The 16,064-nt window shown below is 34.7% G+C and overlaps 1 protein-coding gene across 1 annotated transcript; it reads left to right on the forward strand.

Annotated features, from left to right (window-relative positions):
- Positions 1-2,672: 2,672 nt before the first annotated feature.
- Positions 2,673-5,185, forward strand: LOC113238202 (signal transducer and activator of transcription C-like). Its single transcript, XM_026474980.1, has 2 exons — positions 2,673-2,717; positions 2,824-5,185. The coding sequence occupies exons 1-2, from the start codon at positions 2,706-2,708 to the stop codon at positions 4,996-4,998; spliced, it is 2,187 nt and encodes a 728-aa protein (XP_026330765.1). The 5' UTR covers positions 2,673-2,705; the 3' UTR covers positions 4,999-5,185.
- Positions 5,186-16,064: the final 10,879 nt, after the last annotated feature.

Raw genomic sequence — 16,064 nt, forward strand, 5'->3', positions numbered from 1 at the left:
CAGCGCCAGCGCCCGTTCGCTGCTATGACAATAGTGTTATGTTTTTATATAATCTGTATTTGTGTCATATTATATAGTCGATAGCTTCAATGAACAATACAGCACTTTTTTTTTGGTCATTTTCTGTTTTTAATGTAAGCAGATTTATTTTGTTTGCTAATATTTTGCTCCACGAATATTGTGAAAAAAAGAGAAAAAAAATACAAAATTCGAAACACAAGCAAAACACGATTTTTGTGAAAAAAGAAACAAAACAAAACAAAAAGAGAGAGAAAATGAAAAGTGTTCATGGGAGGAATCGATCTACTTATCTCGTTTGATCCAATGCAGTTAGGGGATTTCACACATTTTCCAGGGGTTGTAAATCTTCTTCATTATAGAAGTTTCATCACGATGTCTTCCTTTACCGTTCCCGAGAGGTATTGCTTCTAGGCGACCGTTTACCGGAAGACGCAGCGTAGGCGACCACCAACAAGGTGGACCGATGATCTGGTATAGGTTGTGTGAATCCACTAGAAGCAAGCAGTACACGACCGGTCGTTGTGGCGTTCTCGTTTCTAACTGCCTCCGTGGCTGAACGGCTACCAAGCTGGTCTGTCACGCCGAAGTCCCGGCTCGGATTTCCTGGCCCTGGAGAAATATTTGTATGGCCTACATTTTTATTTGGTTTGTGAGTTTGGGTGTAATGTATGGTTGTCTATAATGTGTGTACATGGCACCCGCGACACTGGATTTCCCTACTGAGGGGCTATGAATGTGTGCGTTATTTATTTTTACGTATTTATTTTACGTATTTATGTTCAACAGTGGACGTCTTTCGGCTGAAATGATGACGAATGTGATTCCTACTAAACATTTACAAATGTACGTAACTTAGAAATATAGCCATTGGCACATGCCAACGCAGGGATTCGAACCGGCGCCGATCTCCCAATCTCACAATCGTTCACATACTGAATTAAGTACCACAGCTTAGAAATAAATTTGAAATATCTTTACAATATTTTATACTTGGTGCCTATTCCAGTTTCCGAATCTAATTTTATTCAATATAGCACTACATTTTCAAATTCAAATTCAAAACATAGGAAATGAAACTATTTTTCCGGATTTTAATCTCGTATATTTGTTTTTTCAAACAAGGACCTTTACAGGTCCCATGGTCACGGTCACAAATCTACGCGATTTAAATCCGGAAAAATAGTTTCATTTCCTATGTGTAACGATCGCGAAAACCTAAGAACAAATTCAAAATAGTTTTTATTTATGGTCAACATGTTTTATAGTCTTGTTAGCTTGATGGTTTGACCTATCGCCTCTCGACCAAAGGCCGCGAGAGCGACCTGGGCTCGCGCCTCTGAGTTTCTCGGAATTAACGTGCTAAATTTAATATGAAATTTACCATGGAAGGAATCATCGTAATGAACCCAGTACGTCGAAGAAGGTTCACAATCCTCGGAAAACCTGTGAAGTCCTCAACCCGCATTGGTTCAGCATGGCGGACTATAGCGTAAACTCTCGTCTGAGAGGAGACCCGTGCGCAGCAGTGGGATGTGTAAATGGGTGGATGATGTTGATGTTAAGACTCGATAAGCTTAAAAAATGTATGCTGGCCGTTTTATGCAGAGCGTTACTATAATAGAATTGAATACGTAAATTTTTTTTAATCAATTGTAAAAGAAGGTTCTGAATTTGACAGTATTTTTTAAGTATAACACAAAATTAAAATTTATAAGTAGAAGAAGATTTATTAGTAATAATAATAATAATAATAATAATTGCCGGGGAATACAGCTCTGCCAATTAATCAATTCAAAATAAATCTTTTAGATCATGGGAGATGCGAGAGTCTGAAATAGATATCCAAAATAATAATAATAAATTAACACAAACAAACATGATATAGAAGACAAATAAAAAAGGAAACAATTATTAAACAGCTGAACTCGTATTCGATCTTCTTGGAAACATTATAGCCGTATTTATGATATCATTCCATCCATCCTCATACATATTCATAGGATTTGAGTCTGTATTCGGCAGTATTTATGTATGTGTTCTAAAAATATAACAAGAACACCATTACGCCAACGTTTGTAAAATAGGAGAGTACATTAAACTTGTTATGTAATCGTAATAATACTAACCGTATAAAAGCAAAGAACGGAATGAAGTTAACCTTCAAATAGTTAAGACAACACTTCCCTTATTTCCGGTTCTCATCTTCAACTTGAAGATGTTTTCGTATAATTACGTAATTATTTTTGAATCAGTTATGTAGGTCACCTTAGTGTGTGGTTCTGATACAATCTTAATCGTACATGCATAATATACTTTCGGTGCGTAAAATTTACGATTGGTTTTAGACTTTATTGCTACAGGTTAGAGTTGAAATGCGATGCGTCTTGTTGTTACCAACATTAAGTACAGCATATCTAATTAAGTGAATATTTAATGACGATTATTAGGAAGAAGATACAAACTATGAGCATAAGACGTGATCATTTTGAATTCTACAACCGACGTGTTGCCGTAATTAACATAAACGGGTACTGCGATTCAAACAACGTAACAGAAAGAGAGCTAGTTATGAATCAGCCGGCGCTTGAGAATACATAAGTGGGATATAAAATACTTGTTCTTCCGTATTTCTGATTAGACGATCTTTCGCGCTACTGTCAGCCGGCTGCATAGCCGCAGCTGTCATGGATTTGCCAGTGAGTACAAGAGAATATGTTTTTTATAATATCGATTTTTTAGAGTAGAATAACTACCTAAATTTGAAGTGACAATTTTAAATAATTTTTTTGTTTATCTTTGCAGATATGGTTTGTGGTTGCTACAGTGCTCCTAGCAGCAGCACAAGCTGATAAAACTGTTGAAGATTCTCAGAAGTTGGATGAAAGCAAGTCTGTTCAAAAACAACATAAACGAGAACACACAGGGTTATCACCACCCCCGCCCCCTCCTCCGCCGACCCAGGTGACTCTCCCAAATCAGCATCAACAGCAGCCTCATCAAGTGCATGGTCCCCGTTATGTCATGAAAGATATGATAGTGTACTTAACACCATCTCAAATCAAAGCTTTACAAACAGGACAAGGTGCCCTAAAGGTACTACCTCAGTCACAACCTCAATCTCGACCTCAACCACAGCTGCCACATTTTATGCAGAAGTTAATGCAACAAAATACATTGCATCAAGAAGGCCAATTAATACAACGCGAAATTGAAGCACAGGAGGCTAATAGAAAGAACCGCTTGCAGCTACAGGAAATAGTTGCAGGCGCACCTACAGAAAACTTAAACCACCACCAGCACCAACAAGAACAACAACAACAACAGGAACAACAACAGCATCAACAAATACTACAACAGCAACAAGAACAACAACAACAGCATCAACAAATACTACAACAGCAACAAGAACAACAACAGCTTCTTCTACTACAACAACATCAACAAGAGCAACTGCAACATTTACCCAATATTGAATCGCAACACCAAGCACAATTTCAATTGGTAAATCAAGAACAACATTTGGCATTGGTTCCACAGTTACAACTAATTTCACAGCAACCGCACGAGGAAGCGTTGCTAACTCATGAAAAGCAATATCATAAACCCCTGTTCTTTATATTACCTCAAATCAAACCAGTCGGGAATAAAAACTTGCAATTGTTTCTCAATCCTACTAACCAAAATGACGCACAGCAACAATTACTTCTTCTTCATAAAAATAATCCTGTGCAACACTTAAATCACCATAATTTCAATTTCATTCCATATGAATACGGTGCAGAAAATGAGCTGGAAGCTAAAAAAATTTTTATTGCCCATTTGGAAAACCAGTTAGACGCTTATAGACTTAATGCCCACCAACTAGATGCACAGCAGCTGGAAGCATCAGACCAACGACAACAATATCATCAAATCACATCGGAACCATTAGACACTCATCAAGTTGATTTAGAAACACAACATAAAGCTCACCAGTTTGAAAGTCAATTAGAAGCTCACCAACTGCACGCTGCTCATCATGTAGAAAATCAACACTTAGATGCTCATCACTTGCAAGAAGTACAAAAACCTCATCTCTTAGACGAAACAGAAAAATTGCCGACAGCACTTCCACTCACAGCAAGTTTTAAGAGTCAATTAAAGGGTACTCCTCAACTAGACACTCATCACTTCAAGATAGATGAGCTTCCAACTTTACAGGAATTTCAAATGAAAGAAATATTGGAGGCTCAAAAGCTCAAAAAACAAATACAAGCGCAGGAAAACGAAGCTAAAAAACTCGATGATCAGTTAAAAGCTGAAGAACTCAAAGTTGAAGATCTAAAGGAAGAACAAGAACAGTTAAAGTTATCTCGTGAATTAAATGCAAAGAAGAATGAATTCCATTCTGTATTAAATCCTTTGGTGCAACATCACAATATTTTGAATATATTAAAAGAACCTACAAATTTTTCACCACCAGAGCTTGAGAAAGGTTTTGTACCAATCGAATACACACCAAAAGATAACCAAGAAAAGTATGCAAGAGAGATAGAAAAGATACTGTTGGAAAATCAAATAGATAAACAAAAAGCACTTACTCAAGCTGCTGCTATTGCCAATCAGCCGCCTGTGGTAGTAAAGCAAGAAATAATAAAACATGTAAAATTACCAATACCTGCTCCATATATTGTGAGAATTCCTGAACCTTTCGAGGTCAAAGTGCCCCAGCCATACCCTGTGCCATTGGAGATTATAAGACATGTTCCATATCCGGTAGTGAAAGTCGAACAGGTAGAAGTAGAAAAGCGCGTGCCCGTTGAAGTAGAAAAACGTGTCCCTTATACAGTTGAGAAAAAAGTTTTCGTTAAAGTGAACAAACCATACGTTGTGAAGCGGATTGTGCCAGTGGGAGTGAAAAAGACAGTACCTATAGAAATTCCAGTTAGAAATAAAAATCAAAAATTATCCATAATTAAACACATTTGGGAGCACTGATAATTTAGGCCACTTGTAGTGTTTTTAATATTGTACATATAGTTGATATTTCTTAGTGATATAGTACAAATGACACTTATTATGTGAAGGTGGTTAATTAAACTAAATTCGACTGATGATGAAGATAAGACAATTCAAGGTGATAAAATAATACGTTTTTTAAGGTTTGTTCTCTTTAATAAAGAGCCTGAAAGTATGACTTATTTTTGTTATTGATAATTTCGTATTAACATTTTGCGATTTCTAAACTTGTAGGCGCTTGAAAACGAAAATGCAAGGCCGTGATGGCTTATAAAGGTCATAATTATATAATATTGTTACGAGAAATAATAACGTAAGCCACCGAAGATTTACTAATTTTGCCATGGATAGAAAGTCTTTAAAGCATTTATAGTAAAGATTGATTATGTGTAAAAGTAATTGTAGTTGTCATCAATCACCAACAAAACAAAAAGTAAATTTCCTACTTGCAGGCACTGTCAATCCAACTATTTAACGTAAGACACCCATTATTTTGTCTTCAATCACATAATGCATCCTTGTTCCGCTAATAATTGAATTGCAAAACATTTTGGACAGTGTATCAAAGCATAGAAAGTGTCTTTACTATTTGAATACGAAATGTACCAGGAAACTGTGAAATCATTTATTAGATTCATGTTAGAATCGTAATCTTCGATTGTGTAAGCGTGTGGCATGCATTTTAAGCGACCCACATTTTAGAAACTTCTTGTAAATATCCACGGTTTTTACTTATTTATTTCCTCCAAATATGTAAATTGGTAATAAATTAATATTATGTTCCGTTATGAGATTATTTAAATTAGCCACCGTATTTCGTTTCATAAATTATATGAGACAGTTAAATTGACAAACAAAGAATATCTATAATTTATACAAACACGGGATGTTGAACTTATCGGCGCATCCTCAGTGCTTTATAATAAGATAAGTAGGTGCCAAACTTATGTGCTTATATACATAGTTTATGTAATATCGAAAAGCAAATTTTTCGAGAAATTCGAAAAGACGGGCGCAGAATGCGAGATTGTAGCTCGGGATTTTAAAAATTCTAAGATGCCATACATTTAACGAACATAATATTTTATATGCGGAAGTAACTCTGTGACGTTTCCACGCCCAAGCCGGTGAATAAATTTTGATGAATTTTGGTATAAAGATAGATGAGACCTAGGAAAAAGACATAGGCTACTTTTTGTTACAAAAATAAACCTTAAAGGGGGTGAAATAGGGGATGCCAGTTTGTATGGAAAACCAATAAAACTATGAAAATTAGTATAGCACAGAAGCAACTCTCAGACAAAATCGCGGGCGGCAACTAGTTATCTATAAGCCGACATTTATTAACTGCTGAGCATTACGGACTATATTTTCATGACTCTTTAATTTCAAAGTGCTAAATAGCTTCTTTATAAATCTAAAGCAAAAGTTGATTACAGCGGCTCTTAGAAAGTTTCTAACAAAGACTAAAAATCATAATATGGGTATGAAATACTCGCATATACAATATCTTTATTGTCTTATTAAAATGACTGTTGCAATAGCAACTAGATCGAGAAGTGACCTTACACGTTTCATATCACCTTATAGAAATGCTTTGCACCCAACATTGCCGTGTAGTATTTTGGTAACGAAAAAATTACTAACCGCAATTTATTGATGTGGTAGTACTATTGAAGCAGTAACAATATTTACTTTTAAACTTTCGCGTTGCATTATACTAACATTTGGAAACGGGAATAAACGCGTTCACATTTTGAAAAATATAATGCGGGTGTGAGATACTAGTTAGTTATGTGTGAAAAATATTGTTTATCGTATGTGAATGGTTTATTCCCATTTCCAAATATCAGTACAATGTAGAGATGCGCCGAGTACTCATTTGCTACTCGGTATACTCGGCCGATTTTTTACTACTCGTACTCAGCCGAATAACTCGGTTCATGACAACTGTACTCGGTTAAAATAAAGCATTACAGCTATAGACATAATAAAGTAAAACCAAAAAAAAAAAAAAAAAAAATTCTAGACAATTGTAACAATTTGTAGCAATTTAATAACTTAGAAAGAAAGTTTACATTATTAATATTTAAATTTTAACAAAGGCAAGATTTGATGTAGGAATACAAGGCTTTCTGCACGTTCAGGTAATAGTTTGTTGCCTTTTTTCTTCATACACATTACCCGCTTCGGAAAATAGCCGCTCGCTACATACAGTGCTTGCAGGTGCATATAAAAACACTCGTGGTAACTGTGCCAGTTTTGGGTATCTTGTTTTATGCCCTGCCCACCATTGGATAGGACTCTGCTCTCGCGACAATAAACGTCGGTTAGTCGGTGAGACTTGTACTAGGTGCATCTCTAGTACAATGCATATATATATATATTACTCACAGACCAAATATTACTGCATGAAAAATATAATGGGGTGGATGAAGGTTCCACCGCAGAGAAGGAGATGTAAACACCGCATCACCAGTTAGCCCGAGGCCACGGCCAGTGCAAATGGCTAAGAGATAAAAAATTCTATTCAATTCATGACTTCTTTACATATAATTCTCAATAAATTTGAACCACTTAACTTATTTGACAAGGTATGTATTTAAATTGTTTATATTTTTTGACATCTTCATGACATGACAATAACTTACTATTATAATATGTTTAGGCCTTGCTTTAGATTTGTTTAGCTGCCAAAACTTTGACATCCATAGATTTGCATGCCGCGATCGGTAAAATATGAATTTAGTAGTACTGTTTTATTATGTATACTTATATCACCTATTGTAAACCATATTTTAAGCAAATAAATATTATTCATTAATCATTCATTCATTCATTCAACCTGGTCTAAACATCGGGAACGTAGGTAGGTAGGTGTGAAAAATACCTATTCGAATGTGAACGAGTTTATTCCCGTTTCCAAATGTTAGCAGTAATAAAGTTGGAAATTAACTTGGTTTTCGAACGTCCAAGTTCAATTAAGGATCAGCAGATTAGTTTATTAAGTTATTGAAATTTTTACAAGATTAATTGAATTCGCAACTTGCATAAATTGTATCATAAAAAACATCATCTCAAAACACTAACATTAAGTTAATTTTAATGATAGACAACAAAATAATTAGTATGATTTGCCGAAATTTTTAAAATTGAACACAATAATTGTCATCACTGTTGTGAGTCGCAAAATTGCGAGTTTATGTGAAGAAATTTTTTATATTGTCAAATGACAGGGCGAACAAGTCATGCGCTTGGTTTTCAGCGACACCCCTGTCCAAAACATTTGCAGTGCGGGAGAAATAATTGTATGGCCTACATTTACTTCTCCCGTGGGTTTGGGTGTAATTTGTGTTTCTATGTGTGTATCCATGGTACCCGCGACACAGGGTTTCCCTAGTGCGGGGCAATGTTTAGTGTGTGCGTTATCATTATTATTATTATAGCTCTACTGGTGCTCAAGGTAAACTCAATGTTATAGGTAACTTCAATTCTTCCATTGTGATAATTTTAGTTGACACGTCAGAATCAGCCAGTATTGAGAACACTGTAGCAAAGTATTACTGTAATTTTGTATAGTGACTAATTCATTGAGCGATACTCGGTATTTCCCTACGTGATAGAATCAGAAATGAGGAAATCCGTAGGAGAATTAAGGTAACCCACATAGCTCGACGAATTGCTCAGCTGAAGTGACAGTGGGCGGGGCACATAGCTAGGAGAACCGATGGCCGTTGGGGCGGAAAGGTTCTTCAATGGCGACCGCGCACCGGACGATGCTCAGTGGGTAGCCCAAAGGTGGACCGACGATCTGGTGGAGGTCGCGGGAAGCCGATGGATGCGGGCAGCGCAGGACCGATCGTCGTGGAGCTCGTTGGAGGAGGCCTATGCCCAGCAGTGGGCGTCGTATGGCAGAATGATGATGATGATGACTAATTTATTGGACGTGTATCCATTCTTATCAGGTCTGTAACACTGATGTGCAATCGATGCTCTAAGATACCTGACTAAGAGCCTTCTTATGTATTCAACGGAAAAGTGAAAAGGAATTCCAGCTTTTTTTGCTTGAATTTCCAGCATTCGGTTTAAATGTAGAATTGTGTAATGTAATGAAAGATCAAATAAAAAAATGATGACATTGCAAAATTAATTTTACGGCATACCCTTCTTAAAACTGATCTGAACTGGTCAAGTATTTTCTGGCATGGACGATATCCATCTGAAATAAAATAAAATTAAATAAAATCACCCAGGTCTTCCCCTGCTTCTCTTTGATCCGATTTTGTCTTCATAACTGTCGTATCAGATGTCCTGTCCTGGAATTATGTAAAATTTACTACGCCTAATTAATTTGTCACCGTATAGACCTTACTTAAGAGTTTCGCCACCCCTTATGGCACCATTAGCCGCATAGGAAGCAATGAAAGAACATAAGGAAGTAAACAGTTGCGTATCTTTATTAAGGTGTGCCGGATTACTGCTTTACCAAGATCAACCTACCAAGCGTGATTGCGAAAGCAAGAAGGATTTCTTGTCAATTGTATTTTACTTTTGTTGATTATAATAAGGTACTTAATACTGTTGAAGTCTGTACTTATTCCTCAATGCAATTGTTAGACAATAAATACTGTTTAATAAAGCCTAACTAGTTAATAACTGCATGAAATTATCTATTTTTTTTAGAATATTCCGTTATTGCGTTCACAGCTCTTCTCATCGCTGCTGTGCATATTCTTATAACACAGTATAATATAATCAGTAGAAGTGTTACTAATTATTCAATAGAAATATTTACACGTAGAAGCTAAATACTAGTATAAATAATAGTAGATTATAGTAGTAGAGAATAAATGTAATAATAGTAGAAGCAGAGCTTCTTGTGAAAGAGTTCGTCTAAGGAAGTACTACCACCTTACCTATTTCGGCCGCCAAATAGTAATGCCGCCAACTATTACTACGTTCCACACGCAAAATAGGCGCCTTAACGTCGAGTTGCGAATACTGGACCGTTACACCAAGTACCGAGTACTACGTTCCAATTTTAAAGCGTAGGGCTGCTGGTGAAATTACAGGCATATGGGACTTGTCAATTTATGTAACAGGGTAACGGACGCGCTGGCAGTGCCTCCCAGATCTTTTCGTTTTAAAGCTCTGAGTGGAGTTGCAACTGCTCATGGACAGGCGTGTCGCTTAGCACCAGGTCCGCAACTTGTTCGCCCCTTCACTTGTAATCATAAAAAAATGTCTTTTGTTAGACTAATAAAGTAGTTATTATGTGTAACAAAAAGAATTAAAGAGAGCAGAAGTATCCATAAGAACAATTGAAAGTCACAAATAGTGCAAATTACTACTATAGATATTAAATACAGAAAAAAGAACAAAAACATTATGAAGACAATTTAAAATCATAAATAGAGCGATTAATATATTAATAAAAAAGGATAAAAAGGAAAGGAAACGACATAAAAACAATTGAAAATCACAAACAGAGCAAAATACTACTAACCGCTACTAAAGGTAGTGAAAAGAGGAGTAGAAAAATCATGGAGACAATTCTCAGCCGAAGTATGATGGCATATCTTATATGATATTTTGACTATATTAGAAATCTGATTGAATGTAACATAAGAATATAACGTGAAGAGAAAAATGGAAGCTACATCGTTTAAGAGGTTAAAGAAGAAAGTTTTTAGAACAAAAAGCTACTATACCAACTAGAGCAAAGCTCTAACATTTACTATACTGTGGAAGTAATACAAAGTTCATAATCGGAACCTTGTTCGCTACTGTACAGTTCCCCAAGCTGTGTGTATTTTCTGTAATATTAAAATATTATCATATTTTCATAATATTAATGTGTAAATAGGTAGCGTCTAGTAAATTTAGTGACTGATATTGTAAATTAGGACACCGTGAGTATCTAAAACCGTTAAGATGGCAGACAACTGGTTCGTGCGGTGCCTTTGGCGAAATTATAGCACCTAGACTTTAGCCATTATTTCATGACATGTGACAGATGGCAAAAATTGAAATGAGATGGGTATACAGGAAAATTCGTAATATGTTTTTTTTTCGTGTTGTGTTTCCTACATTTTTATTTAAAAAATATAATGGGGAAAATTGAACGAAGCAATATTTATTTTATTGAATATCATGATGTGTTTACTAACATGATATTCATATTTTTTTGTGAAAACACTTAAACCCATTTATTATTATTATTGATACAAAGATTGAACAAACACACAGACAAAATCCGTCGATCAGACTGGACACTGTCTGTTGCATCACCGTAGCTACAAATTGAATGCAACAATATCCACAAAACTCTTCTATTTTGTGTGAAGATTTTACATTTCACAAGTTATAGTTTGTAACCTGCAGAGTGTTAGCATTACAGACTAAATTAACATAATTTATAAAATATTTAAAGTTAACTGTGACCAGCTTTATGACCATTTTTTTTATATACATATTGTGGGACACTGAATGAATGAATGAATGAAATATTGTTTATTGCACATTAAAATTACAATGACAATATAGAACAGTAATGTAAGTGTCACAGAGTAAGCCAATGTACAACAGGCGGCCTTATTGCTAAGTAGCAATTTCTTCCAGGCAACCTTACGATAGAAATTTTAGAGTTGGAAAGGAGGGTGCAACCAAAGAATGTCTTGTCATGAAAGCGTTTTAAATAAATACACTACTCATCAATAAAATAAATAGGTACATAAATAATAATCATAACTACGTATATTATTAGAACGTATACATGAATATTGGTATATAATAGTAAGGTTACTTATATACTTTTGTAGGACAATAAAATAAATAATAAATAGTAATAAGAATAAATAAATTTACAAAGGAAGGTTATACCACTAAGCAAAAGGAAATAAAATTAAGGGTATGGGTCGAAAAAACCAGAATTAGTAAGAAATATTCCTTAACACACGGAGACCGATGCTTAAACAAGGCTCAAGACCCGTGTTTCGGGAAATCATATCTCCACACTTTGCAAATTACATTTTCACAGGTTAAACACTGATATGGCACAGTAAAATTGTGTGTCAGAAATCTGTTTACACTGGTCACAGTTACACGCTTTACGTAACCAACAGTTATGTTGGCGCAGGTCAGGTAATGGGTGCTATTGCCAACGTATTACCACCACATTGTCTTCGAAAGCATACAATCAACTTTATATAAATTTTATTATAATTTTCCTAATGACATGTTAGATAATTCGTTTGTTGTTAAATAATTTATGGACAATTACTTAGTGTACAGATTTTGTAATGCAAATGCCATGAAATGTATTGGGAAAGACATCAATGTCTCTGTCTACATCGACGCAATGTTTACTTTCGCAGCTTTAGACGTTTATTCTACACTAGCTTTAACACCGACTTCGCTCGTATGTAATAAGAATTATGGTTATTGTTTCCGTTTCCAGTATACAGCCTCTTGTATTGTAATAACTTTTTTTATAAAAAAACTACCTCAAAAGTTCGTGGAATTACATCTATTTGCCAAGTTTTATTGAAATCAGTTGCCGGGAATCGGTAAACGGGATTTATCCCCTAGTTCGTCACCCTTAGAGGTGGAATATTTTCTTTATTTAAATGGGACTGATACTGAGGTATCTTCTTTCCAACAAAAAAAGAATCATCAAAATGGGTTCACCATCAAATTTCTGGGCCGGAGTTATCGCGTAACATACATACTAAAAAAATATAGTCGAAAAGAACCTCCTTCTTTTTTTGAAGTCGGTTAAAAAGGGATAAAAAAGACAAAATCACCTTACTTATTGTCGTTTTTTATAAATAGTGGTCCTAGCAATAATAGGTAGTTATTTTATTTGTAATGTAGTTATATTCAGAGTATACCATATTTCGAAACCTTATTATAATAAAATCCCACGTTATCAATATGTGAAAAGTGCTATTGTCATACGAAATAAATTATATTAAATGTTACAATTCCCTATTTAAATTATAGATTAACATTGTTTATAGAATCTTTAAACTTCTTTCCTGAAACGTTGTCATATTGCAGACACGAAGGTTGCGATTTTATTGTGAATATGACACTGAGATTTCCATTGGTAAATATAGCACGTGGCAATATGGGGCCATTTACAATTCGTTAGCTTTGCGCCCCACATACATCTCGCTTATTTCTAAAATATCTTCATCTTTTTGATGCGGCTATTCTAGAAAGCCACGGTAGGGTCGGTGCCCTCACTTAGGTATCCACTGTTTGTATTAAGTGCTATAAGTGCTATAGTGGATATTTATGTTAGGGCACCGGCTGTACATTGCAATGCAGCGTCATTTTTTTTTTCACTATATATGCATCTGTTCATTCAACTCCAACATTTACTTAATCAGGCACCACACTATCGGTTTGAGCCGTTCAGGAAAACCTTCATTTTTGACGATCTCAGTGGCCTGACGGTTGGTATTGTGGCCGCTCGATGAGGAGGTTAGGATCACATTGGGAAATGAACGTTTCTAAATTCGTCATAACACACACAACAACAACGCACAAGCTTATATCCCCGCATTAGGGAAACCCTGTGTTGTTGTCGTGTGGTTGTCATACCACATACTTACGCCCAAACTCATGAGAGAAATATTTGTATGACCCGGAACCTCTTGTTGTTTTGTTTTTATTAATATACATTTTATTAAACTCATGTCGACTGTCGTTACTAACATCTGTACATACGAATTTTCTACACTTACAAACTTACTTTATTACTGTAATGATTAGGATTACAACAGAGTTACCGTGACTACCAATTATTTTTTTATATGCTACACTTAACTTACTTTAATATTGCCAAAATAAATAACTAACATCTACATTCGGGGGCAGTAATCAGGGTCTTTATAATTAGTATTATTATACTTTTTAAATCCATTTAGAGTTGTTGAAAGTAAAACATTTCCAGATGATTTTATTATTTTATAACGACATGGTCTTTCTGGTTATTCGACACTAATGATAAAAAAGATATTATGTTGTAGTTTATGACTTTTCTTATCAATACAAAAATTAGATTTGTGGTGGTGGAATGATACTATCCAAACCATATCCAAACTATGTAATATTATAAATGCGAAAATAACTCTGTCTGTTGCGTATCACACCTAAACCGCTGAACCAAATTTGATGAATTTTGCTGTAGACGATATGATGTGAGAATTTTTTTATTTGGTTAGTCAACAATTGTTATACCAATGAAAAATCACGAACATGCATGAAAAATCTCAAAACTAAGTGCACAATCCTTTATAGACCGACACTATATGCACATTAAATTATTGCAGAGTACTAAAACGAATTTATAAAAAGATAATTGTAATTATCGAGTTCTTACACTTTCGCGATTGTTACACATAGGAAATGAAACTATTTTTCCGCATTTAAATCGCGTATATTTGTTTTTTGAAACAAACCTACGTTTCGGGCCCTTTAATAATAATCGATTACCATAAAATAACCGAAATCAGATTGATCACCCAGTTTACCACCCTTAGAGGTGGAAAATTGTCTTCAAATTTGAAGACAATATTTCACAAGGGAATGGGAACATTGCTTCGGTAGCGTCTTTCCAGCAAAAAAGAAACATCAAAATCAGTTCACAAATGGCGGTTAAAAAATAAAGTCGAATAAGAACCTCCTCCTTTCTTTAAAGTCGGTTGAAAATGTAAACATTAAGAAACCATCCAAATCACAAAAACAAAGAGTGAAATTATTTAAAAATAAGCAAAGCATAAAAAAGAAATAAGTTGACAGAGTTTTAGGAAAGAGACGACATTACGCGCTTGGTTTTTACTGCCGAGAAGCACTTGCTCTATGGTCATTGTAAAATTTGCACACTCTAACAATCTAGAATCAAAAGAATCAAAAGACAAGCTAGATAGAATAGGCAACTTTTTGTCATAAAAATAAATCCTAAAGGGGGTGAAATTGGGGATGAAAGTTTGTATGGAGAACAAATCATATCTCAAGTAAGTAGTACAGTACAGTACTACTCAAAGTAATTATAGGTATTCTACGCCGACGAAGAGTCGGGCACCAGCTAGTTTTTTTATAGTCATAGAACAAATAACATTTGGTGCCAACCTCAAAATTATTATATTTGAGAAAGGCAGAGCCATTAACACTCTTGTGTTATTAAAAAAATCTACAAAACATAAACTTACTGTTATTAAGAAGCAACTCGACGCAATTAGAATTACATGATTAGCTACCTAAGTTACAGGTTATGTAGATCTAAATTACAATAATCCAACAATATGGCTACTGTTACTTCACACAGTTTGTTTAGTAACATGATTACAGGTAAATTCGATAGTTCTTATCGAATATCTAGGTCTTGAGAACTGCTTAACTGATCAGGGAAGTGTAATGTTAATTGATACCTTAATATAATTATCGTAGACTCTTAACATGGTACTACTTTGTTTCTGGACATGTATTTAGGTGCCTATGTTTTAATTTAAAAGGTAAATAATTACTTTACATTTTTTTTTTTTTTTGCTTCTTAGCTAAAAGGAACTCCGCTAAAATGTCGTTGATGTCTTTCATATGAAAAACATTTTTGTTTTATTTACGTTAAATTATACTGTACAAATTTCAAAGACATGATTTTACTTTTTGTTGTACCCATATTCTAGAAGAACAATGCAATAACAATGGCTAAAAGTACATACTTGAAGTTGTAGTCATTGTTATTGTATTTTTTTCGTTTTGTATTAAATAGACGAACGCATTGGCCATGTAATTCAATGTAATATGTTCTACAGTTAAAATAAAACCTCGGGGGAAACAATGAAATAGAAAGTTACGTTAAAAACCAACATTTTTATTAATATCACAATTTCACTGAGACTCAATCAACGATCTTCTTAACAATATAATTACTTAATTATGAGAATCAGGTGAGGGAGAACGTACCAAATTGTAGAGATCTGTCACAGGCGACAGATTAAGAAATTCTATTAACCTACATAAGAGACGGTGCGATC

The sequence above is a fragment of the Hyposmocoma kahamanoa genome, unplaced genomic scaffold (genome assembly GCF_003589595.1).
Source record: "Hyposmocoma kahamanoa isolate Upper Pololo Valley unplaced genomic scaffold, ASM358959v1 95, whole genome shotgun sequence".
Taxonomy (NCBI): Eukaryota; Metazoa; Arthropoda; class Insecta; order Lepidoptera; family Cosmopterigidae; genus Hyposmocoma; species Hyposmocoma kahamanoa.